We start from the raw sequence: 26396 nt of genomic DNA, 5'->3' as shown, positions 1-26396 counted from the left end.
TTCATCAGGGGCAATTAGAATAAGATCTGTTCTTTGATTATTGCTGTAAACCTCCAGCATGTATTTTTTGTACAGTTGAAGTTTTTACCTCTATCTTCAGTTACACTGTATTTTATTTTATCGCTACGGCTAGTGGCTGAGGCAAATAAAGATTCTGATGATGAAGTCCAACCCGCTGCAATGCAGGAATCCTTTGCCCAATGTGGGGCTCAAACCCACAGCCCTGAGATTCAGAATCTCCTGCTCTACCAGCTGAACAGTCCCTGAGAGTTAAATGGTATATAAATTGTTTAGATAAAACAATAATAAAATCAAAATTAAATTACACACATGGGTAAGCATTGCGCATAATAGGTTTTCCGGCTATTACCAGCAAGAGCTTCTCTGCTGAGGAGCTTCAGTCCTCAGAGGAGCTGCTTCCCGTGGGTCATGCTGAGGAGGATCTGCAGTCCCAGCTGAAGCTAGACTGCAGGACCTGGCAGGAATTAGACAGAGTGTGCAGTTGAAGCCCAAAGCCAGAATCTCAGATGGTGCACTGTGGAAGCCAGAGACAAAAGTCTGATTAGCCTTTAGAACCTCAGTCAGATAAGCAGTCACCTGGGCGTAGCTGTCAACTTTTCCCTTTTCTTGCGAGGAATCCTAATCGGAATAAGGGAATTTCCCTTAAAAAAAGGGAAACATTGACAGCTATGCACCTTGGGTGTTGGATTGACAGTGATCTGGATCCCACTGAGGGCTGAAACAGACTTCCAGGGAGAAGGAGGGAGTGTGTTTCAGGTCCTATGTCCCCAGGAGAGATATCTTCTCAATTAAAGGGTCTGCACTTAGTTCCTGAGGAATGCCCTCTGCTAGGGCTGTGATCCTGCTGCCTTTGGAATGGATAAAGGCAGGATCTGCAGAAATGAGGGAGTTTTAAAAGAAGGATAAGTGGGGTCACAAATTTCAGTGCTACGCCAAAATTTGGCACACCCCTCCCGGTGTGACGGTGCTCCCCTAAATCTGCCTCTGCAGGGATTGTCAGGGTTGGGCAAAGAAACCTCTCTGGCAGTGGGAAATGGAAGTCCAGTGCTTCTTTCACTTTCTCATATGTGGAGGTTTCTGGCAGAGGGACTGTGTCCTGTGATGATCCTGGCAGAGGGTATGGACGGATGGCAACCCAGTCTGGGTAAGGAGCAGTGCCAAAATTATGGGAATGTGTGTGGTTCCCCCTCACAGGACACCAAGCAGAGGGGGTGCAAAATGATGGTGGTGATAGTAATAATACCTACATTTATATGAGTAAACTGTACTAAACATAACTACTCTGAAAATAAGAAAAATTTAGGGGGCGCCAAATTTTGTCCTCGCTCAGGGCATCATATTACCAAAGTCCGCCCCTGTAGATACATGGCTTTCTAGTCTAGCCTACCAACAAATGAAACACCAACAGAAATATTTTCTCAGTGGTGTTGGGAGAAATGATGGCAATTGACTCCATACAAGCGGATTGCTAGATGCAGCAGCTGCCCTATGGATGCCGTTTCAGATGGTTCCCGTTCGGCAGCCATTTTGTGTGAGCTGGATCTTTGTGGTCTGGCCTAAGATGCTGTGATTGTCTGAGGCAGGAAATCCCGAGTGGTATTCTCCCAGCTCCACTGCCCCACAAAAAGCACTTCCCTTCATTTCAGTGGGTCTTGAATAGTAGAATTTCCTTTCAGATTCAGATCTCGTAGTTGTCCACTTGGCTGACCTTAATGGCATCCAGAACTTTCTGCTGTGGCAACTGCCTCATGCCCATGTGGGGAGCATGTGCGGTGCAATGGAATGGTGGAAGGTTGGCCAGCAGGAAAACGGAAATATTTGCCTCTGAGATAAGCTCTTTCTTCACTTTTCAATTTTTCCTATTTCTGCTTCATACTTCTGGCAAACCAGGTGAGATCTGTGGATTCCGGATCCATGGGGCAGGAGTGCCTTTCGAAGCTGTGATCCTGGACAAAGCCACTGGCGAAGGATTGATCCGGGCCAAAGAGCCGGTGGACTGTGAAGCTCACAAGGAACACACCTTCACCATCCAGGCTTATGACTGTGGAGAAGGACCCGATGGTGCCAACACCAAGAAGTCCCACAAGTAAGACTGAATATTTGTTTTCCTTTTCATCTGGTGAGATTTTTAGGGAGCTATCGCATGGGATAGTGTCCTTAACTGAGCCCCTTCCCCACAGAAATACTGTTCATTTTTGGAAATGTGAAATAATCTATGTCAGATGGCTGTGGAATATTTGAAAGTATATAGTAGAGGCAATGTTTCTTTTGAAAATAAATAAATAAATCTGGCATTACTTTGGTGGTCCTTCTGCTGTCAGTACAGCAGTACCTTGGTACTCGACCAAATCGGCTCCCGAATGCCGCAAACCCAGAAGTGAGTGTTCCAGTTTGTGAACGTTTTTCGGAAGCCGAACGTCCTCCGCGGCTTACAGTTGAGTGCAGGAAGCTCCTGCAGTCAATCGAAAGCTGTGCCTTGGTTTTTGAACAGTTTTGGGAGTTAAACGGACTCCCGGAATGGATTAAGTTCAAGAACCAAGGTACCACTGTACATTTCATAAATACGGACACTGTAGGACACACCACACAAGCTCTTGTAGGTTTCTTTGAGATTTTAACCACTGCCACTTTTTCTTGCCTTCTGCCTGACAGCTACTGCCCAAGTACTGAAAGGGGCAGTTTTAGAACCCCCTCTCTTCCCCATACTTTTATTTTTGTGGTCCCTAGGAAGTCTCATATTCTCATTCTGAAGTGTAGTTTGCACTGTTGGGGACGCTCCTTGTCAGCAGCACTGAACTGACCCAGGATTTAAATTTGAGCCACATATTACCACTGAAGCTGGGCTGTTACTGCTACCCCTGACCCTTTGGCAGGACCAATTAGCTGGTGAAGGCAGTCCAGCAGCCACTTGAAGTGAGGGAAGGGTTTTTATTTTTGTCAGAGAAAGGCAGAAAAAGAAAGACTGCCATCCATTTCATGCCTACAGATAAAACATCCCTTCTGTTGAAAATTCTTAGAATTGGACAACTTTTTGAAGCAGGAATTTTTGGGGTGGCAGTATTAACGTTAAAGATGAGGGCCCCCCCCAAAAAAAGTCTTGCCATCACCTCAGAGTCAGGTTGCATTCTTGAAACAGAATGTCCTGTGGGGAAAAGGCTAATGGTCTTAATTCAGTATCATTTCCTATGGGGCATTCTGTCCCTGCGACGCAGCTAGATTGTTGAGGGTAGCCAAGCTATTACTTTGAAGCAGCGGCAACACTTTTCATCATTAAAGGTTAGACTACCAACTTGAACATGCATAGATTTCCTCTCATCCCAAAAGATTAATCTGCATAGAGGGGATTCACCTCTGCGAAAACAAACAGCAGCAACTATCGCAACTCAGTCCTGGAAACAGCCACCATTGAGGTGTATTGCCCAAAACGAATGCCCCTGAGCAGTGATTTTTTCCCTGGGGGGACACAGGGGTACACATACCCCTAAACATCTTTGTACTTTTGTCCATTTACTGTATTAATTTTTCTCGATTTGCACTATAAAATGGTGATTTTCTTGAGTCAAAATGAGAGTACCCCATAACATTTTTTTTTTTTAGAAAAAGAGCAGTGCCCCTGAGCATATGAAGAGTACAGTCACCTCATATTGAGTAACTACAGCCAGGTCTTCCATTTCTGAATGGAGGGGTTCAGCCTCAGACAGGCAGCTTTAAGGTCCAGCATTTCTCTTCTTTAGAGAGGAGCCCCTGACCTTTCTTCTTTGTTCAGGGCCACGGTTCACGTGCGGGTGAATGATGTCAACGAGTTCGCTCCCGTCTTTGTGGAGAACCTTTACCGTGTGGCGGTGACAGAAGGGAAGCTCTATGATCGCATCCTGCGTGTGGAAGCCATCGATGGCGACTGCTCCCCTCAGTACAGCCAGATCTGCTACTATGAGATCCTGACTCCCAACGTCCCCTTCCTGATTGACAACGATGGTGAGAACCTAAACAGGCCTCTGGCTGCTGAATTGCACCGGAAACTGTGGAGGAATCCTGATGCAGACTTGCAAATTGTACCACTGATAATTGTTTTGTGGGCAAACCAGATGATACTTGGGAAACATGTAAAATGTTCCTCTGTGTGTGTCTGGGTGATATTTTTTTTTACTGAGAAGCAGCTGCAGAGGACTGCCAATTTCAGGGCAGGAATGACAAGGAGTATATACCGTATTTTTTGCTCTATAAGACTCACTTTTTCCCTCCTAAAAAGTAAGGGGAAATGTGTGTGCGTCTTATGGAGTGAGTGCAGGCTGCACAGCTATCCCAGAAGGCAGAACAGCAAGAGGGATTGCTGCTTTCACTGCGCAGCGATCCCTCTCGCTGTTCTGGCTTCTGAGATTCAGAATATTTTTTTCCCTTGTTTTCCTCCTTCAAAAATTATGTGCGTCTTGTGGTCTGGTGCGTCTTACAGAGCGAAAAATACGCTATTTCTCCCCACAAACTGGAAAACAATCTGGAGGTGGCCGTTCTGAGAGGGGAAATGGCATGAACGATAAAGGTTAAACAGCGCCTACCTCTGTTGCAGTTCTCACTTCTGAACACAACCTTTGGTGTCGCTTTGCATTTTAAAACAAATGGAGGTGACAGTTCAATTATCTCCAGTGTATTGCCAAGTTTGGAACTTGCTTTTTTGCGAGATGGCACATATAACTTTGTATCACTCCGCTTTGATCAGCTATGGTTTGCCCACAAAGAATCCTGGGAAACATAGTTTGTAAATTTGAGTTTTTAAGAGACCCCCTATTTCCCTCACAGAACAATTTACAGAGGGGTTTAACAATCAATCCCTCTTCCCAGTGAATTCTGGGAATTTTAGCTCCGTGAGGGAAATAGGGGTCCTCTTATATTTTTACAAACTAGAGTTCCCAGGATTCTTTGGGGGAAGGCAGACTTGTTTAAAGCGGTATGATACTGGTCTAAATGTATAGTGCAGATAAGGCTTAGGCATGTATGAATGCATCCACACATACTTCAAGGTCAACAAATACTATATTACAGGAACCAGATTGTCAGGTTGTGTGTGTGAATGTTAGCAGAGATTGCACCTAGCAAGCTGAGCTCTTGCCACTTGTTCAGAAAGCACTTAAAGGCAAGTTACCCCTGTGAGGATTGACGCTAATTCTCGTACTTTTACAGATCTTTCCGCACATTTGATAGCAGCAAGCCACTGGGTGTACACATAGGCTATGGCGTTTCGCCTGTTTGTAGATGTCTAACTGCCATCACACCTGTTTGTCCCATGCACACTTCACAACATTAGTGCGCACCTAAAAATGTAATAGGCGGAGGGCTGTGTCAGACTTTTTTGCAGTAGTAGTAACCCTATGTGTCCTGTCATTTTCAACCATTTTCAGAGCAGTGTTTTCTGCTCCGGGCTATATAGGGGGAAGGACGCAATATCTTCCTTGGAGGTTTTTAAGCAGAGGTTGGAGGGCCACCTGTCATGGATGCTTTAGTTGATATTCCTGCATTGCACAGGGGTGGACTAGATGGCCCTCGGTATCCCTTCCAACTCTACAATTCTATGATTCTATAAATTGAATAAATACTCATAGTACTCTGGTGTTTCCTGCAACAAACACACATAGAGTGAAGGGCAGGTTTGTGGCGCTGTCTGGAAAACTCCCCATAGCATCTAGGGATACGCACAAGCCCTTTACAGTGGTACCTCGGGTTACAGACGCTTCAGGTTACAGACGCTTCAGGTTACAGACGCTTCAGGTTACAGACTCCACTAACCCAGAAATAGTACCTCAGATTAAGAACTTTGCTTCAGGATGAGAACAGAAATCGCACGGCAGCAGCAGGAGGCCCCATTAGCTAAAGTGGTGCTTCAGGTTAAGAACAGTTTCAGGTTAAGAACGGACCTCCGGAACAAATTAAGTACAGTGGTACCTCGGGTTACATACGCTTCAGGTTACATGTGCTTCAGGTTACAGACTCCACTAACCCAGAAATACTGCTTCAGGTTAAGAACTTTGCTTCAGGATGAGAACAGAAATCGTGCAGCGTCGGTGCGGCATCAGCAGGAGGCCCCATTAGCTAAAGTGGTACTTCAGGTTAAGAAGTTTCAGGTTAAGAACTGACCTCCAGAATGAATTAAGTTCTTAACCAGAGGTACCGCTGTATAATTTACATGCTTTGCATGGAAATCACCAGTGTAACACTAGTACTGATGAATGCGGACGCATAAAGTGGGAAGTAGCTTGGAGGATGGAAACAGCTGGATCATGGGTGATTATTGAAATCATGATGAGTGCCCAGGATGTGTGGATTATGCCATAGCTGTGGATGAGAGGCTGTGCTTGCTGCAGCTTAGCAATGGCAACAAAGGGATGTTTGGACCTTGTGTGTGTATCTGTTGTTCTTTGCGTCTCTAACGTCAAGGCCATTCTATTTCCGGCAGGGAACATTGAGAACACTGAGAAACTGCAGTACAGTGGAGAGCGACTCTATAAGTTCACAGTGACAGCCTATGACTGTGGCAAGAAACGCGCCTCTGATGATGCAGAGGTCGAGATCCAGGTGAAGCCCACCTGTAAACCCAGCTGGCAAGGTATGGAGCCTTTATTTCCATGGTGCATATTTCTCCTTCTTCCTCCCACTGTCTCCACCAAGGGCAGCGTTCAAAACTCCCATTGTTCTAGTGTGTTTTGCAATGGAGAATTTCATTAATGCGAGCAATTTCTGAGACATGGGAGCAATGCTAAGATTTCAGACTAAGGCTGCCACTGCTGGAACGAAAGGAGGACCTTTTTCCAGCCACTCTCTGAGGACTGAAGAAGGGACCCTCATAAGAATATTGGGGTGGGGGGGAAGCAGGGGAAGTTTGGTTTTGTTTTTTGCAGTCTTCAGATGAGGACTAGACCCTGTGAAAAATGAATATAAGATTTTAGCTGCAGTTCATTCATTTTCAGCTTTGTACTCTTGTTATAAAAAAATGTGCCTAGACATGCCATTGTGGTGCCCATAACCTAGGTTTAAGGTGCCATTTAGCTCCTAGCTTTCATATCTCAGTTTCTAAGACTGACCAAGGGATAATTCAGATACTTTGCCTTTTATTTTTACCTCTTCTGCCTTCTTTATTTGATGGATAACAGCTCAGTTTAAACTGCATAGCCTGATATATATTAACTCTCTCTCATATATATTAAAAATATGTATTATGTATGAGAGCAGTTAATACGATTGCATTAGTTTGCTCTGTTTTGTGCCTTGGGAAAAGTTACAGAAAGAATATATATGAGAGATAGATAGATGATAGATAGATACAATTAGATATTTGGGCTTTAGTCAACCTAAGACTAAGATCTGATATTATGCTTGGGGAGCCTGAGTACTGTAATTGACAGTGTTGTTTCTTTATTCAAAATGTCCTTTAAAGAAATATTTCCTCAAAGGAGATAGAAATAATTGGGATAGAAATACATTCCACAATTAAAATAGTTGGTGGATTGGTTTTCCATGTGGCTAGACCTCAGTAGCTCTCAGGGAGGCTGCAAGGTTTATCAAGTCTCTGAGAGTTACACCAGTCTGGATCCAGGTTCTGGCATATTTTGGAGGGTGTTAATAAATGCACAGTGTGGGGGGGGGGGAATGACATATAGACCTGACGCATGGAGCATAATCTGTTGGGAAATACATGGTTTTGATTTGTTTTGATATCAATGACTGTACTTACTTTCTCTGTTGTAACCAGCCAATTGGCGGAATGTGAAGTGTAAACATAAAACAACATGATTTGCCCATTTAAAAACCTCCCCACAGGTTGGAATAAGAGGATAGAGTACACCCCAGGCACCGGCAGCCTTGCTCTTTTCCCTAACATCCACCTGGAGACCTGCGACGAGCCCCTGTGGAACATCCAGGCCACGGTGGAGCTGCAGACAAACCACGTGGCCAAAGGCTGCGACCGCGACAATTACTCAGAGAAGTCGCTGCGCAAACTCTGTGGTGAGTATTCCCTTATTGCCCCAAGTGCTGCTTGCAGGAGGAAGCGAACTAGGTTGCGTGCGGGTGTACAGATGGATGGGAACTCCAAAGACCATGGGTCAATTGCCTCACAATATTTTCTTCCAGCAAAACTGGGTGAGGAGTAGCTTTAGGTGCCCTTAGTCAGAAGCATTCGTACCATATAGCAAAATTAGGTGGCAGATTTTGGGCATCATCAAGGCACATAGATCTAACCCATGGGGAGTAGATTGTGAATGAGGCCAGTGTGGTGTAGTGGTTAAGAGCGGAAGTCTTGCAATCTGGGGAACCGGGTTCACGTCTCCGCTCCCCCACATGCAGCTGCTGGGTGACCTTGGGCCAGTCACACTTCTCTGAAGTCTCTCAGCGCCACTCACCTCACAGAGTGTTTGTTGTGGGGGAGGAAGGGAAAGGAGAATGTTAGCCGCTTTGAGACTCCTTAAAGGTAAAGGGACCCCTGACCATTAGGTCCAGTCGTGGCCGACTCTGGGGTTGCGGTGTTCATCTCGCTTTATTGGCCGAGGGAGCCAGCATTTGTCCACAGACAGCTTCTGGGTCATGTGGCCAGCATGACTAAGCCACTTCTGGCAAACCAGAGCAGCGCACGGAAATGCCGTTTACCTTCCCGCTGGAGCGGTACCTATTTATCTACTTGCACTTTTATGTGCTCTCGAACTGCTAGGTTGGCAGGAGCAGGGACCGAACAATGGAAGCTCACCCCGTCACGGGGATTCAAACCACCGACCTTCTGATCGGCAAGTCCTAGGCTCTGTGGTTTAACCCACAGCACCACCTGCGTCCCTTTGAGACTCCTTAGGGTAGTGATAAAGTGGGGTATCAAATTCCAAACCCTTCTGCAAAGTTGTCCTCCTCAAGGCCCATTGAGTTGGAGAGGAGCTGCACCAGAGCACTGTAGGGTTTGCATTGTGCCATTCCTCAACATTTCTCTGGAAATATTTCTAGTATATTGTGTCCCCTGCTTAATTAGCAGAAGCGGGGAGAGAGGTGTCTCATGGATTTTCCATTATCGGGCACCAAAGTGTCTTGGTCTCAGCTTGCCCTTAACGAAGGACACCAGCCACCCGTTTTCGGATGGGCCTCCTCTGTTCTTATTTTCCTCTCTTGCCCTCGACAGGTGCTGCCACAGGTGAGGTAGACCTGCTCCCTGTTCCTGGACCCATGGCCAACTGGACGGCACGGCTCTCAGTCCATTACAGCCAGGACAGCAGCCTCATCTATTGGTTCAATGGCAGCCAGGCAACCCAGGTCCCCATGGGGAGTGGGACCGGTGCCCTTGAAGGCCTGAGCGACCATTTCACCTTGTCCCTGTGGATGAAACACGGCGTGACACCAAGCAAGGGCAAGAGGGAGGAAGAGACCGTCATCTGCAGCACCATGCAAAGTGGTAAGAGCCATTTCCTTCCCCGTGGCAAATAGGTGGGGAGGGAGCATCTACCGTATTTTTCGCTCTATAGGACGCACTGGACCATAGGAGGGGGAGAACAGGAAAAAAAGCATTCTCCCCCTCTCTGCTCAGCACTCCTTCAGCGAAGCGGCAGGAGAAACGGAGCCCCTTCCATTTCTCCTCCCGCTTCACTGAAGGGGCGCTGCACAGAGAGGGAAAGCTGTGCAGCGCCTCTCCAGCGAAGCGAAGCCTGGAGAGCAAGAGGGATTGGTGTGCACTGACCCCTCTCGCTCTCCAGGCTTCAGGCGGCCATCCTCAAGCCTTTGGAGCGCAGTGGGAACTCCTGCTGCACTCCGAAGGCTTGCGGATAGCTGCCTGAAGCCTCCGGAGCGCAGCGGGAGTTCCCGTTGCACTCCAGGGGCTTCAGGCGGCTTCAGCGAAAGCAACGCGAAGCCTCCGGAGCGCGGGGGGAGCTCTCCCTCTGCGCTTCGGAGGCTTCACGTTGCTATCGCTGAAGCCAAGGAGCCTGCATTCGCTCCATAAGACGCACACACATTTCCCCTTAATTTTTGAAGGGGAAAAAGTGTATCTTATAGAGCAAAAAATACGGTATAAGGCTGCAGTCCTCTTGCCCTGTACTGCGGGGAGCATTTTTGGTAATGTTATTTTTCTTTTATTAAAAAAATATTTTTTAAAATGGTATACTGGAATTGTGCTGCAGTGGAATAGCACAGTTAACTATTAACAATAGTTTTTTTTTTAATAAACAACAACAACCCGTAAAGTAAGGTATACCTTTGTCTATTTTTACTGGAGCACCCTGAAAGATTCAAATTGTCTCCTGCCTAGACTCCTTGTTTGCTGAAAAGCAAACTTCCAGCAAGTTTTCTTTCTTAAGAATATGTGAGACAGAGGTGGAGCTGAGGAATACTTCTAGAGACCCAGGGGAAAGGACAAGTGCAGGTCAAAAAAGAAAACAGCAACAACACCCTGAAGAAATCTAACCCCTGAGGGCCAGATCAGGACAAAATAGGGGCAGAGGTTTTTTTGCCAAGGACGGGTCTCCGAACTGTCCCCAGTAACCGGGGCAGTTGGAGCATCTGAGAGAGCAGAATGACCGTAGGTGAATCAGGACAGACTGGCCATAACTGCTGTATCTGATGCCTCCTTCCCTATCTGCAGAGGACGGATACTCCCATTATTCCCTCGGTGTGCATGGCTGCCGCATAGCTTTCCTCTACTGGCCCCTGCTGGAGAGCGCAAGGCCTGTCAAGTTCCTCTGGAAACTGGAGCAGGTGAGAAAATGACCGCCATCTTTGTTGTTCTTCTCCAAACACACAGACAGACAGACACTGTATGTCCTGATCTCTCCTTTTCTTCTCGCAGGTCTGCGATGATGAGTGGCACCACTATGCACTGAACCTTGAGTTCCCCACCGTGACGCTTTACGTAGACGGCGTCTCCTACGACCCTGCGCTGATCCACGACAACGGCCTCATCCATCCCCCACGGCGTGAATCTTCCCTCATGATCGGAGCCTGCTGGGCCGGTGAGCACTTCCGAGCGACTGGAAAATAGGCAGAGGAAGTGGAGACTCAGTATTCTCGGGTTACTCAGAGAGGGATGCAAATTTTCAAAAATGTTGAAGTTTAAAATGGTTTTGGGGGGAGCAGTCCACCCAGCTCCTTTGAGGAAAACCTAAAATAATGTGCCGTACTGACTTAGGCTACAATGCTAAACTCCCAATGAAATGGCCTTCAAGTTTCCAGAAAGCGAGCTTGGAAAGGCTTCATGGTTTCAAAATCTGCAGTGCCACCCCCTTCCTTTGATTGCAACGAGTCTCATATCCTATTCCCCGAACTATAGATGGCACCTCTGAGGTGTGACAATTTGGTTGCCTCAGTTGCAGGGCCACCTTTAGCATATGTACCGCTGGGGTGCAAAGATCCACCCAGCACCCCCAAATTCGGGGGGGAGCCAAAATAGTTCACCTTTTTTAGGGGGGGGAATTGCTCACCTGTGACAATCTGCTTTTGTTTCCTGACTTTCGGGAATATTTGACGCTATGGGGGTGGGGGATTTTGCTCCATTGCTTTTCACTGCCACCAATCGAGAGGGACCAGTATACAGTAGGTATACATTTGGCGCCCCTCAGAATTCAGCGCCCAGGTGCCCCACACCCCTTGCACCCCTGGGTAAAGACGGCCCTGCTCATTTGCCCATGCAGGGCCAGCCCTGTCATTAGGCAAAGTGAGGCAGCAGCCTCAGGCAGGTGGTTTTAGATGTCATGAAAGGGCAGCAAAGAATTCATTCGATTATTCACTTTTACTGGTAGAGAGAGTGCGAAGAAGCACTCAAAGGGTGACTCTTGTTCAACATTCTGAATTTCACTTCTGTTTTGCAGAGGAAAGAAACAAAGAAAAGGCCAAAGTGAATGAGAACTCCACGGATCTGGGGCAAGGTAGTTGACTTTCTCTGTCACCACGCATGGCTCTCCCCTCTCTTCATGCATGCCATTCCCTGTACATGGCCATTTCCGTTTCCCTCACCCCTCTGGGAGGAAAATCTTGGCACCTGGGTGACTTTGCCAACGTAGCTTCTTCTGGACAAGATGGTGTTTTAATCTCTGTGGTTTGTGAGAGGGCCTGAAGGTGGAACAAAGCTGGTCTGTGAGAGGCTTTTTCTTTCCTTTCCCTAATTTTTATTATTTTTAACAAATACAGTTCAAACAAACCAAACAATCGTAACTGATAAGTTGCATAAACGTGGTTAACATTTTCTGGAGCAGAGGTCCAGCTCCAAGGGCCTTCTGGTGGTTCACTGTGAGAAGTGAAGCTACAGGGAACCAGGCAGAGGGCCTTCTCGGTAGTAGCGTCCGTCCTGTGGAACGCTCTCCCATCAGATGTCACGGAAACAAACAACTATCTGACTTTTAGAAGACATCTGTTTAGGGAAGTTTTTAATCTTTGGTGTTTTTCATATTTTTAATATTCTGTGAGCCACCCAGAGTGGCTGGGGAAACCCAGCCAGATGGGTGGGGTATGTATGTATGTAAAGGTAAAGGTACCCCTGACCATTAGGTCCAGTCGTGACCGACTCTGGGGTTGTGCCGCTCATCTCGCTCTATGGGCCGAGGGAGCTGGCGTTTGTCTGCAGACAGCTTCCGGGTCATGTGGCCAGCATGACTAAGCCACTTCTGGCGAACCAGACCAATGCACGGAAATGCCGTTTACCTTCCCGCCGGAGCGGTACCTATTTATCTACTTGCACTTTGACGTGCTTTCAAACTGCTAGGTTGGCAGGAGCAGGGACCGAGCAACGGGAGCTCACCCCGTCGCAGGGATTTGAACCTCCAACCTTCTGATCAGCAAGTCCTAGGCTGTGGTTTAAGCCACAGCGCCACCCGCGTCCCTATGTATGTATGTCTAAATAAAGTTGATGATCATGATGTTGTGTGTGGAAAGTTTCTCAAGAGTGTTACCTTTCGAGAATCCAACTTTTTTGCCTTTCGCCACCACATTGCCTCAAATGGTCTTCAGGGCAATTTTTCCTCCTCACAAACTCTCTGAAACCACAAAGAGGAAACAAGGTCTGTCCCCTTTCCTCGCCACCCCCAGCTCCTGGGCTGCGGTCTCCCTCTTTCTCAGCTGGCTGCGCATCCAAGACTCCCCACTCTCCTTCCTCCTTCTTTTGCCTCTCCTCCCACCTGCATCTTCCACCTCCTCCTCCTCTGTGGTCTGTGTTCTCTTCTCCCCCTTTCTCTCCATCTGTCTCTCACACCATCCCTCCTCCTGTATCCCCCTTAGGAGACCCTCTGCTGATTCACCACTACTTCCACGGTTACCTGGCTGGCTTCACTGCGCGCCCTGGCAGCCTGGAGAGCAGGGAGGTGATAGAGTGTCTCTATGCCTGTCGCGAAGGGCTAGACTACAGCGACTTTGACAGCCTTGGCAAAGGGATGAAGGTACATCTGGAAGCGCCCACCCCCCTTGCCCTCTGGTGGCATGACCTCCCTTCCTTCCCTCTGCTAGCACCTTGGCTTGGCTTCCTGCCTGCTCCTGCCTCCTGCAGAATCTCCTTGTGTTCTCCTGCGTCTGTGTGTCTCGGGCCACCAGCCCGAGCCCTTGCCTCAAAGCCCGTTGGCTTCCTCCTTCCCCTGCAGGTTCATGTCAACCCCTCCCAGTCTCTCCTCACCTTGGAGGGCGACGACGTGGAAACCTTCAACCATGCCATCCAGCACGTCGCTTACATGAACTCACTGCGCTTCGCTACGCCAGGAGTCCGACCCCTCAAGCTCACCACAACTGTCAAGTGAGTGTCAAAGCTTTGGCGACATTATAACCTGCATCCTTCTGGGCTTGAGCGAGCAGAGCCTTACTTTTTTAGTTGTGGGCAGATAGGTTCTGCTGCTCAGTTTATTACAGCTTTACTTCTTTGTTCAGTTTCACCATTGTATATACAGTGGTACCTTGGTTCTCGAACGGCTTAGTTGTCGAACAAATCGGCTCCCAAAGGTCGCAAACCCGGAAATAAGTGTTCCGCTTTGCAAAGTTTTTTTTGGAAGCTGAACATCCGACACAGCTTCTGCTAGAGTGCAGGAAGCTCCTGCAGCCAATCAGAAGCCGCGCCTTGGTTTTTGAATAGTTTCAGGAGTCGAATGGACTCCCGGAATGGATTAAGCTGAAGAACCAAGGTACAGGGGCGGATTTAAGTTTGATGAGACCCTAAGCTACTGAAGGTAATGGGGCTCTTTATATGTCCAGCTGTCCTTTGTCAACAACAAATTGTTGCTGTTTTTTGTATTGAATATATGCTATATGGTAATTTATGGACCTAATAGGTATCCAAAGCCATTTGCACATAACAAATAGGAGCCTACACAACACAAAACACTGTTGCTGTATGTGGGTTTTATTTCCTTTTTATTTTATATTTTGGAAATGTACATCCAGGTTTCTTTTCCTTTAAAGTTTTTTTTGGGGGGGGGCCCCAAGAGAGTGGGGCCCTAAGCTATAGCTTGTTTAGCTTATACATAAATCCGGTACTGCCCCAGTACCATGGTATGTGGGACTTTACAGAATCAAACAGAAGCTTAGCCTGAGGGTGTGTGCGCATGATACCTTTAATGCACAAAATCTGAAGCGCATCACTTCACTTAAAGAATTCCAGGCCCTGTAGCTTAGCCCGCACTTTCAGCTCACGGCACGGCATTAGTATTGGATTAGAGATGCAGAAGAGACTTCAGGTGGCGACAGGGTGCGCAAGCTTTGAAGTTCCACAGACCCAGCAGAAGCCATGTGGCTCCGTTAAGAGTCTCATCTTGCCTGTTGGGTGTGTTGTTCCCCTTGCTGCTGCTTTTGCTTTCAACAACTCTGGATTGATAGTTCGAGTACTTATAAGAACCCTGCTTTGCTCTGCAGAAAAAAAGCAGGGAGGAATGGCACTTACTGGTTCATGTGAGCATGCTTTGTGGAAATGGATAGCTGAGATTTAATTCCCCTGAAAGATAATGGTGGGGTTTCCACAATAGGCTTGGATAGCTAGCAACATAATCAGAGGGTCTACCACCAAGGAGAGGTAGCTAGTCCCTTGTTCTCAGGCTGCTTTTATTTTCTGCACTTGTGTTTCTTACTCTTTATTTTACAGCTATTTAATGGTATTGCTTTAAATACAAGCTGCCCAGGACATTGATTACGTGGAAGGATAGGCTATCCATTTAAAAAAAAATAAAAATGTGTTCTTAGAAACAAAGGTGTCCCTTGGTGCTGAGGAACAAAAGGGAACCCTGCCTCCTTGCAGACTGGGATCAAGGGGTGCTGCTTTCTCTCGTCTTCCATTAGGTGCTTCAGCGAGGAATCCTGCGTCTCCATCCCGGATGTGGAGGGTTACGTGGTTGTGCTTCAGCCTGATGCTCCTCAGATCTTACTGAGCGGCAGTTCCCACTTTGCCCGGCCTGTCTCTGACTTCGAAGGTCCAGAGGGAGTCCCTCTCTTTCCTGACCTCCAGATTTCTTGCTCCATTTCACATCAGGTAGAGCCCAAGAAGGATGAGAGCTGGCACGGCACAGGTGAGCTGAGCGCTTCGGTAGAGATGCTGTAGCAGCTCAGGGCTGTTTGTGTGTGTTTGTGTGACATCCCAGGCAACAGAAGCAGAAAAAGCAGGCAGTTTTGCTAGAAGCAGGAAGTGTCACATTTTACCAATCTGATCCTGGAAAGATATGGACTTCCCAGCCCTAGTAATATGAACAAAACCCTCTTGAGACCATTTAACATATTATTTTTTCCATTTATAATAATTATACTTCTCCAGAGAAAAAGCAGAGACATCACCTTGCCAACAAAGGTCTGTATTGTTAAAGCTATGGTTTTCCCAGTAGTGATATATGGAAGTGAGAGCTGGACCATAAAGAAGGCTGATCGCCAAAGAATTGATGCTTTTGAATTATGGTGCTGGAGGAGACTCTTGAGAGTCCCATGGACTGCAAGAAGATCCAACCTCTCCATTCTGAAGGAAATCAGCCCTGAGTGCTCACTGGAAGGACAGATTCTGAAGCTGAGGCTCCAAGACTTTGGCCACCTCATGAGAAGAGAAGACTCCCTGGAAAAGACCCTGATGTTGGGAAAGATGGAGGGCCCAAGGAAAAGGGGACGACAGAGGACGAGATGCTTGGACAGTGTTCTCGAAGCTACAAACATGAGTCTGACCAAACTGCGGGAGGCAGTGGAAGACAGGAGTGCCTGGCGTGCTCTGGTCCAGGGGGTCACAAAGAGTCAGACATGAGTAAACAACAACATACTTCTCCAGCGTCTGAGATGCGAAACACTATATAGAAAGAACACACGGTCATATAGCATAATTGTCATGTTGGTTCCTGGAAACTATAGTTTGCAGAGGCTGCTTGGAGATCCTTAAGCTCATTCACAGAACTACAGTTCCCAGTGTTCACTGGGCAGAGGAAATGGGGGTTGCTATGGCATGGAAGGCCAGAAACAGAAAGAGGAAGCTGAGAAGGGGTGGGGAAGGGATGGCTAACCAGCAGAGAATGAGAAGGGAGGAAAGATGAGGAGCAGGGCAGTTATGATCTTTGGGAAAGAGGTGAGGCGAAGACTGAGTGCGAGTGTATTCCAAAAGCAGTAAGGACAAAGACAGAGGTAATTATTTCAGAGCACTCCTCCTGTCTTTCATCCATACATGTTTGTTCTTCTCCAGGGTTCAGCCCTGAAAAAAGTGATTCTGCAAATGTGAAGTAGAACCAGGCTGATTGGCGGCCCCCTGTGATGTCACCGAACAGCCCTCCTCCTTTCCTGGGAGTTGTTTGGCACATATCTTTTAAAAATGTCATTTTATGTATGTGAGCCTATGCAAAGCTTTTAAACTTGGGAAGCCCACCTGAAGCATGGGCCGAGGGACCTAGACCAGCAGCTGAGCAAGACCAGCTGTACGGTTCCCTATTGCACATGTCTGCCAGTTCATTTCTGAATCCCGGCTCCCCGTGGCAGAGAGACATGCTGCGATGATAACTCTTTTTGCTTTACATCTGCCTTTCCCCCAAGGAGTGGAGAGAGAAATGGAGCTGGGAACAAGAGAATAGGAAGGAATCAAAGCTTCATCAGCTGCTTTAATGAGGTTGGGAGGTGTGTAAGGAGATGTTAGAGAAGAGAGAGAGCTAGATGGCAAAGATTGTGGAGAGGTTTAAAATTAGGAGGTAAAATCAAGGGCAAATAGGGCAGGGAAGCCACTGAGGACAGTGAGGGAGCAAGAAACTCGAATGGAGATTAAGCCAGGCTGGCGGGGGGGGGGGGGAATCAGTTTTGTATTTTTAAATTGCTTAGGTCAATTTGTTTTTATATCTCATTTCATCAGTATTTTTAATTCATATTTTATGCAAACAGCTTAGAGGTTTTGTGGATTAAGTAGTACAGAAATGCAATGCGATGCAATAAATAAAATTTAAATAAAATAAAATAAAATAAAATATGCAGGCCGTCTCTCTGTTCCCCTTTCTATACTGAATGGGTGTAAGCTGTTTGTTTTCAAGAAAGGTTAGAGAAGCAGAAAGGTAAGATAAGAAGCAGAAGGCCAGGCAGGAGAATGAGCCTCTTTTTGTTTCTAGAGAGTGAAAGAAAATGATCCTATTCCCCCCAGTGGCGTAGCGTGGGGGTGCAGGGGGGGCCGGCCGCACTGGGCGCAACATCTGGGGGTTAGGGTTAGGGGGCGCAAATCCACGGGTTAGGGGGCGCAAATCCACGGGTTAGGGGGAGCAAATCCACGGGTTAGGGGGCGCAAATCCACGGGTTAGGGGGTGCAAATTACTTGCCTTGCCCCGGGTGCTGACAACCCACACTACGCCACTGATTTTCCCTGATTCTCCCTGATTTCTTATCAGGATGGTAACTGGGGATGAGGGTGCAGAGAAAGGGGTGTGGTGTGAGGGGCCCCCAGAGGCCATCTTCCTTGCCCCCCCTCCCGAAACCTATCAGCACCTCTGACCACTGCATGTGCTCACCTTTATAATATAATTTTCCTGGCCAAACCTATATTTTGATGCAAACCGCTTAGTAGAGCGGCTTAAATGCATCTCTGGAGGCTCCTTGGGAGGAAGGGTAGAGTGTGGATGCAACAAATAAGCGAGGTTCCCTCCCTTCTCTCGTAAGTCTTCCCTGCCTTCTCTCCCTTGCAGTGGCAGATACGCGAATGTCGGACGAGATTGTTCACAATCTGGATGGTTGCGAGATCTCCCTGGTCGGAGAGGACCTGGACCCTGAGAGGGAGTACCTGGTCTTAGATGGAGCCTCCCTGCAGCAGCGAGGCCTGGAGCTCATCAACACCTCTGCCTACCTCAGCGTCACAGGTGTGCATCTTTTCTGGCCTCAACCTTCTCCATCACAACACAGTCTGGACATGCTGAAGGGTTCCTGGGATGATAAAGCCCTGGTTACCCAACCGATAGCTTTCATATATCCCATACGCTGGGATGGTTCAGACGGTAGAGCATGGAATTCTTAATCTCAGGATGAGGGGTTTGAGACCCATGTTGCGCTGGATGACCCTCATGGTCACTTCCAGCTCTACAGATCTATGATTCTGTTATTCATGTCCTAACTGGTAAGGTAAAGGGGCCCCTGACCATTAGGTCCAGTTGTGGCCGACTCTGGGGTTGCGGTGCTCATCTCACTTTATTGGCCAAGGGAGCCGGCGTACAACTTCCGGGTCATGTGGCCAGCAGGACTAAGCCACTTCTGGCGAACCAGAGCAGCAAACGGAAACGCCGTTTACCTTCCCGCCGGAGTGGTACCTATTTATCTACTTGCACTTTGATGTGCTTTCAAACTGCTAGGTTGGCAGGAGCAGGGACCAAGCAACGGGAGCTCACCCCGTCACGGGGATTCGAACTGCTGACCTTCTGATTGGCGAGTCCTAGGCTCTGTGGTTTAACCCACAGCGCCACCCGCGTCCCTTCCAAACTACTGGTAGTGGTTTGTTAAAGCCAGATCTGCCCCAATCATCTATAACAGTGCTTCCCAAACTTAGGTCTCCAGCTGTTTTTGGACTACAGTCCCCATCATCCCTGACCAGTGATCTTGCTAGCTGCGGATGATGGGACTTATAGTCCAAAAACAGCCGGAGACCCAAGTTTGGGAAACACTGATCTACAAAGAGGGTTGGTGGGTGGGCGTGAGTTAGATTTCAACGACAAAAGAGTTGTGCAGTGGCATATGTACAGAGACCCCTCCTCCCACCTTCCCTGTATCTCTCTATCCAGGTATTTTTGCCTCTTATCTAAGCCCCAGTACTGGAAGTGAGTTTGGTTACCGGGGGGGGGGGGCAAGAAAAGCAGACTTCAGGGAAGTAAACTGCAACAGGGGTTGGGAAAGGGTTTAAACATGGAATTTATTTACCTCATGATTATATATTTTTTTAAAAAAAACTTCAAAGCGGCTTTTGAAAAGAATCAAGCAATAAAATTATTAGTAAAAAAAAACCCACTAAAATTTAATAATATAAAATAAAACCAGCAGGAAACTAGAAACACACCCGCATTCTAGGTATCTGGGTAGGCTAGAAGCCTGATAGGCTCTGTCTTATTGGCAACTGTGTGTGAAATGGATGATTTGAAGTGAAGAAGCAGTGAGGGTGACGCTTAATCCTTCCCCACCCATTATCTCCCCCCACTTCCCTGCTAAGGCTTCTTTCCTGACCCTGAATTCGAGATGCTTATTTATGAGGTAAAGATGTATTTATGAGGTAAACTGTGCAATGAGGAAAGGTGGAATGTAGGAGCAGTAACTTGCAAGGCTTGCAGTAACTTGCTGTGGTTTAAACCACAGAGCCTAGGACTTGCTGATCAGAAGGTCGGCGGTTCGAATCCCCGTGACCGGGTGAGCTCCCGTTGCTCGGTCCCTGCTCCTGCCAACCTAGCAGTTCGAAAGCACGTCAAAGTGCAAGTAGATAAATAGGTACCACTCCGGCGGGAAGGCAAACGGTGTTTCCGTGTGCTGCACTGGTTCACCAGAAGCGGCTTAGTCCTGCTGGCCACATGACCTGGAAGCTGTACGCTGGCTCCCTCGGCCAATAAAGCGAGATGAGTGCCACAACCCCAGAGTTGGCCACGACTGGACCTAATGGTCAGGGGTCCCTTTTCCTTACCTAACTTGCAAGGGAGAATTTAAGCACTTATATGCACTTTCATCCACCTCTGTTTTGCAGTGATAAAGCAGGGTTTTGCATGGGAAGTTTAGTTTATATTGCAAAGCCTGAGCTCAGCCAGCTTGGAAGCTTTAACCCTCCCCTCCCACCCCTGACCTCTGCCTGGGTATCTTTCCCCATTTCTAGGCGTGGAGAGCATTGCTGTCTATGAAGAGATCCTTCGCCAAGTCTCCTATTGCATCCATCACGGCGCCGCCCTTTATGAGAGGAAATTCCGCCTTTCTTGCACCGAGATGAACGGCCGTTACTCCAGCAACGAGTTCACCGTTGAGGTAAGCGCACCGCAAGGAAGGGCGTGTGTCAGAGCCGCCCCTGGGTCCCAGCTCACAAAGGACCAACGCCCGGCTGTAGTTATGTACAAAAGTCTTTATTGAAGTTCAGTTTCCATTTCAAAGCCGGAGCGTGCTGCTCTACGTCTTAAAGTCTAGACCGGCGAAGTTCCGTCTGAGTCTCCTCCCCCCGACACCAGTTTAAGACCCTAGCCTTGCTCCACCTCTTCCTTAGCTCCTTCCTCCTCTGGGCCCTCCTGCCCGCTGGGGTTTCATCCTTTCTGGACTCTTCTGACGCTGACCCCCCTGATTCTTGCCCCTCCTTCCGGCGGGCTTTAGGACCTGGTTCTCTATCCGGGCTACCTGCTGTGCCGCTCGCCTGTACATTTGAACTTGGCGTGCGCGCCCAGCCGGCAACCTTCCTCTTGACCGTTCCCCCGCTCTCCGATGGAGGCGTGGTCAATCCTGTCTCATCTTCTCTCGCTGGTGGTGAATACGCTGGCCCTGATACCTGGGACTCTTCCCCCCCACTACGCTCTGGTGGGGAAGCTGGTCCTGATTTCCAACTGCTGCTCTGGGAGTCCCCGCTGGCCCCTTGCTTCTGGGGTGTCCCCCTTGGGGCCCCCCTTGCCCTGGCCATCGGCGCCCCCTTCTGTGAATCTTCCGATTCGCTGGAGAGGCTCATGGAATCTCTCGGGCTACTGTCCTCTTCTCCTACGTTCCCCTCGGATTGCTCCCCCTCGCTCTCCATCTCCTCCCCTCCCTGCGCTCCCGCTGCGTCCCTGACAGCGTGCAATTCAAAATGTCTGCGAATTGGGCTGCGGCTGAGGTGGGTGTCAGCAGCCTGGAACCCAGAATCCCGACTGCGGGTTTCTCGTTGCAGGTCAACGTCCTTCACAACATGAACAGAGCCGCTCACCCAAACCACATTATGAGCGCCCAGCAGTTTATGCACCGGGGACACCATCTGCCTCCAGAACTCTCTGGCCACAGCCTGGCTAACCCCCACCGCAACTCCAGTACGTACCGATTGACACGCTATTGTGAAGTGGCAGATTGACTGAGAAAAGGGGGTGAGAGAGGGTGGCACACTCAATTTCAGGGTCAAAGTTGATGAGGTCTGTGACTGGATACCCCAGCGTATTTTACTTTAGTCCAGGTGTCAGGCTTCAGAGAATCCTATCCCTCCACGGTGGGATGCCAAGAAGCAGATAAACAAAGAAGAGTTCTTACCAAGTACCGTATTTTTTGCTCTATAAGACTTTTTCCCTCCTAAAAAGTAAGGGGGAATGTGTGTGCGTCTCATGGAGCGAATGCAGGCTGCGCAGCTATCCCAGAAGCCAGAACAGCAAGAGGGATTGCTGCTTTCACTGCGCAGCGATCCCTCTCGCTGTTCTGGCTTCTGAGATTCAGAATATTTTTTTTCTTGTTTTCCTCCTCCAAAAACTAGGTGCATCTTGTGTCTGGTGCGTCTTATAGAGCGAAAAGTACGGTAGTTTACAGTGGTACCTCGGGTTACAGACACTTCAGGTTACAGACTCCGCTAACCCAGAAATATTACCTTGGGTTAAGAACTTTGCTTCAGGATGAGAACAGAATTCGCGCAGCAGCGGCGTAGCGGCAGTGGTATTCCCCATTAGGTAAAGTGGTGCTTCAGGTTAAGAACAGTTTCAGGTTAAGAACAGACCTCCGGAACGAATTAAGTTCTTAACCCGAGGTACCACTGTACCTTGTTACTTCTCCGTTTGACTTGGGACAGCCAGATAAACGTTTTTTTCAAGCAATAAGGCTTTAACCTCAGTGCTGTCATTGAGGTATCTAGGCACACTACCCAGGGCAGGGACTCCCAATATTCAAGATGCTATTTTTACCTGTAAAGCCCTAAACGGCTTGTGTTTCTTTTCCTTAGCAGCTGATCTGTTTTAAATACGCCTGAGCTTTCAGGAAAGGGCAGGATACCAATGTATATTAAGCAGTACATGAAAGGAGAAACTGGAGATCATTGGAATACCAGCTGAAAAGAGCCAAGGCAAAGGCTTGGGGTGATACTAGGAATCTGTGGCAGGATATCTGTACTCTTGATGAGCAAAACAGAAGAACTGCCTTACTGTATGCAGATATAGTGTCTCCCAACCTGGAAGCTCCATTTAGCTCCCATGGGTGCTAGACCTGTTCTCCAAAGAATCCTCTTACTCCTTTTCGACAGGCCTCTAAACCACCGGCCATCTCCACATCTTGGGAGCGGCAGGTTCTAGGGAGGGTGTCCCGTTGAAGTGTGGCGTATGCAGCTTCTGCAACGAAAAGCCTACCCTCCGGAACCACATCCTAGCTTCCTGAGCCAGTGTGGAGTAGTGGTTAAGAGCGGCAGTCTCGTAATCTGGGGGACCAGGTTCACGTCTCCACTCCTCCACCTGCAGCTGCTGGGTGACCTTGGGCTAGTCACACTTGGGCTAGGTTGCGTGCGGGTGTACAGATGGATGGGAACGCCAAAGACCATGGGACAATTGCCTCACAATATTTTCTTCCAGCAAAACTGGGTGAGGAGTAGCTTTAGGTGCCCTTAGTCAGAAGTATTCGTACCATATAGCAAAATTAGGTGGCGGATTTTGGGCATCATTAAGGCACATAGATCTAACCCATGGGGAGTAGATTGAGAATGAGGCCAATGTGGTGTAGTGGTTAAGAGCGGCAGTCTCGTAATCTGGGGGACCAGGTTCGCGTCTCCACTCCCACATGCAGCTGCTGGGTGACCTTGGGCTGGTCACACTTCTCTGAAGTCTCTCAGCCCCACTCACCCCACAGAGTGTTTGTTGTGGGGAAGGGAAAGGAGAATGTTAGCCGCTTTGAGACTCCTTAAAGAGAGTGAAAGGCGGGATATCAAATCCAAACTCTTCTTCTTCTCCGTGGGCAGCCACGAAACAAACTGGCTTTATCCTCCCCCTTTCTCTTTCCCCGCAGTGGTCCCCAGCGCTGCCACCATCATCATTGTGGTCTGCGTGGGCTTTCTGGCTCTCATGGTGATCCTGGGCGTCCTACGCATCCATTCCTTGCACAGGCGAGGGGGCGAGCGCGAGGGCACAGGCGAGTCCGCGGGGAGCCACGGAGGTGCCCAGGCCAAGGAGAGTGAGATGTTCTGGGACGACTCTGCTCTCACCATCATCGTCAACCCCATGGAGGTGAGCGGAGGGAGGGAAGGTTGGGGAGGGAGCAGGGCAGGAAAGAGTCTCCACTTCTGACACCAGTGTTGCAAGCAACACCAATCAGTGCTGAGCCGTGCATGAGATTCCAGGGGTCTGTGCTCCTCTGGAGAATTGAAGACGCGGCAGAGACGGTTGTAGCTTTAAGAAATATGATTTATTCATACATTTACACCTGAATCTAGATGGAGAGGAAGTGCGTAGTGTGGGGGTGCCAGTGGTGCCGTGGCCCTGGGTGCACAACTTTTGAGGGGGCACAAACCAGGTGCAGCCATGCAGATAACCCCAGAGAAGCCCAGTCCAGTGCTCCTCTTCACTAGCCAAGGGCCACGTTGGCCAGCCAGGCTCCCCCCTTGCAGTGGGGAGGGCTGGGCTGGACCCCCCCCCATGCCCAGCACGTGCGTCTTTCCCAGGCGGCAACAACCAACACTACACCGTTGGGTGTGAGTCCAGATCTTACACCACAGTCACCTCAAGAGGGTCTTGTTCCCCACAGCACTGGAGTCCAAGGTGGAGTGAAACTAGGCTTTATTTCACCTCGGTCAAAGACCCAGTTTGGCACCCCCTTCACACACATTTGTGTACACAGACACACACACATAGGCTGGGAGTCTTAGGGGCGCCCCTCTGAAGGCTTCAACTGGGGCAAAAAACCCTGGCTAGCCTCCCCGTAGCTATGGTCATATCCAAGGCATCTCTCAGCCTGCCTTCAGCCAGCCAGCCAAAATCATTCTAGCCTTTCCCCTGGGTATTCCAAGCCATTTGCTCAATTGTCACATCCTCCATCTCTTTAGGGACGCAGGTGGCGCTGTGGTCTAAACCACTGAGCCTCTTGGGCTTGCCGATCAGAAGGTCGGCGGTTTGAATCCCCACGATGGGGTGAGCTCCCGTTGCTCAGTCCCAGCTCCTGCCAACCTAGCAGTTCAAAGCACGCCAGTGCAAGTAGATAAATAGGTACCACTGCGGTGGGAAGGTAAACGGCGTTTCCGTGCACTCTGGTTTCCGTCACTGTATTTCATTGCGCCAGAAGCGGTTTAGTCATGCTGGCACAGGACCCGGAAGCCTTCTGTGGACAAACGCCAGCTCCCTCGGCCTGAAAGCAAGATGAGCGCCACATCCCATAGTCGCCTTTGGCTGGACTTAACCATCCAGGGGTCCTTCACCTTTTTACCTTCTCTTTCTAGTCATACCAGAGCTGCCAGGAGAGGGCAGCAGAAGCTTCTGGGTCGACCGTCAGAGAAGTAGCTGAAGAGGAGGAAGAGGAAAGCAGTGACTCTGAATCACCGGACAGCCCAGGCAGCGACGTGGCCGATGACCAGCGCATTGTGGGCAAGCACGATGCCCCTTGCCGCTTCTAGAGGCATGCGATGGATGGGGGAGAGGAACGCAGCGAGAGAGGGAGGTCCTGCTTATGTTTAGTCACTGGGGGGGGGCGGGGGTATGTGTTTGGCCTCCCCCCCTTTCCTCTTCCCGCCCCCCGCCCTGCATTCTCCAGACCTCTTGCATTTACACAGCGGAGGCTGACCCCCAAGACATGAGATTTTGGCACATGAGGCAGGGAATTCAATTGGCACCTTCCCTTCCCACGAATTAACACGGAGCACGATCCACCGGGAAGTTCTCCTGCGCAAGTGTCTTTAAAATGGAACAGAAGCTGTGCAAGAGCATCACGGTGGATTCATGGTGCCTCGTGCCTCAGATTGGCCCCCCCCCCTAAAATCTGGCTCTCGAGATGTCCGCTTGACCTTGCCCCAGCATAGGCCCACTGTTCTGTCTGCTGCCCTTCTATAGCAGCGCCCAGGGGGAGGAGCCTCTTTGACCAGGACTTTGGCTCCTCCCACCTCTCCAGCCGCTTGCTTCAGCTCAAGTGGGGCAGAGCCCCCTAACTCTGGTCTCCGGCAGAGGACCCCCTTCGCTCCAGAAAAGGGTAAACTGGATTGGCATGATAAAAAAGGGAGAGGACCGGGAATTGGGGCGGCGGCAGCAAACCTAGGGGTACGACAAGACACCCCAAGATACTATATATATATATATTGTATATTTTTTCAATGTCGTTGTTTGAGGTTCATTCTTGTTTTCTTGTTTGATGCAAAGAAACAAACAAACAAAAAAGACCTGCAGCTTGTGTCGCTTTGTAAAATTGTCAATAATATTCCAATAACGAGTGAAGGAAATACATGATGTGAAGAAGAAAAATGGAGCAGATTTTAAAATAAAAAAGGATTTAAAAATGTAAGGTCTGGAATAATGGACGTTCTTCCTTCAGTGAGATAGCTTTCTTCTTTTAATAACTTCTCCACCCCATGGTAGTAATTACAAGAATAGAAAAGGGATAAAAGCTGAGGGTCTTCCAATATCTCATTAGTAAGAAAAGGATTTGGGTGCCCCAATGGTTGCTTCCTGCAGTAGTAATAATAATAATAATAATAATAATAATAATAATAATAATAATTTATTATTTATACCCCACCCATCTGGCTGGGCCTCCCCAGCCACTCTGGGCGGCTTCCATAAAAGCCAAAAATACAATAAAATATCACATGTTAAAAACTTCCCTGAACAGGGCTGCCTTAAGATGTCTTCTGAATGTCAGGTAGTTGTTTATCGCTTTGACATCTGCTGGAAGGGCGTTCCACAGGGCGGGCGCCACCACCAAGAAGGCCCTCTGCCTGGTTCCCTGTAGCTTTGCTTCTCGCAATGAGGGAACCGCCAGAAGGCCCTCGGCGCTGGACCTCAGTGTCTGGGCTGAACGATGGGGTTGGAGATGCTCCTTCAGGTATACTGGAC

The 26396-nt window shown here is 48.8% G+C and overlaps 1 protein-coding gene and 1 long non-coding RNA gene across 2 annotated transcripts in view; both read left to right on the top strand.

Moving 5' to 3' along the window:
• Nucleotides 1-25845, top strand: part of CLSTN3 (calsyntenin 3) — a 35516-nt gene extending 9671 nt beyond the window's left edge. Inside the window, exons 3-18 of the mRNA XM_083718632.1 lie at nucleotides 1912-2107; nucleotides 3788-3996; nucleotides 6467-6616; nucleotides 7828-8013; nucleotides 9167-9436; nucleotides 10619-10731; nucleotides 10823-10985; nucleotides 11841-11897; nucleotides 13243-13400; nucleotides 13599-13747; nucleotides 15277-15503; nucleotides 18117-18287; nucleotides 20270-20415; nucleotides 21296-21431; nucleotides 23371-23588; nucleotides 24794-25845. Coding sequence (XP_083574758.1) covers nucleotides 1912-2107; nucleotides 3788-3996; nucleotides 6467-6616; nucleotides 7828-8013; nucleotides 9167-9436; nucleotides 10619-10731; nucleotides 10823-10985; nucleotides 11841-11897; nucleotides 13243-13400; nucleotides 13599-13747; nucleotides 15277-15503; nucleotides 18117-18287; nucleotides 20270-20415; nucleotides 21296-21431; nucleotides 23371-23588; nucleotides 24794-24967 — 2723 coding nt within the window. The 3' untranslated portion in view covers nucleotides 24968-25845. The remainder of the gene's footprint in view (nucleotides 1-1911; nucleotides 2108-3787; nucleotides 3997-6466; nucleotides 6617-7827; nucleotides 8014-9166; nucleotides 9437-10618; nucleotides 10732-10822; nucleotides 10986-11840; nucleotides 11898-13242; nucleotides 13401-13598; nucleotides 13748-15276; nucleotides 15504-18116; nucleotides 18288-20269; nucleotides 20416-21295; nucleotides 21432-23370; nucleotides 23589-24793) is intronic.
• Nucleotides 1-26396, top strand: part of LOC310835334 — a 364886-nt gene that overhangs the window by 54739 nt on the left and 283751 nt on the right. The gene's annotated exons all lie outside the window — the stretch shown is intronic.

Source organism: Podarcis gaigeae (assembly GCF_964106915.1).
Source record: "Podarcis gaigeae genome assembly, chromosome: 17".
NCBI lineage: Eukaryota > Metazoa > Chordata > Lepidosauria > Squamata > Lacertidae > Podarcis > Podarcis gaigeae.
Note: the sequence above shows the minus strand (reverse complement) of the source record. Positions and strands in the feature narration are given on the sequence as shown.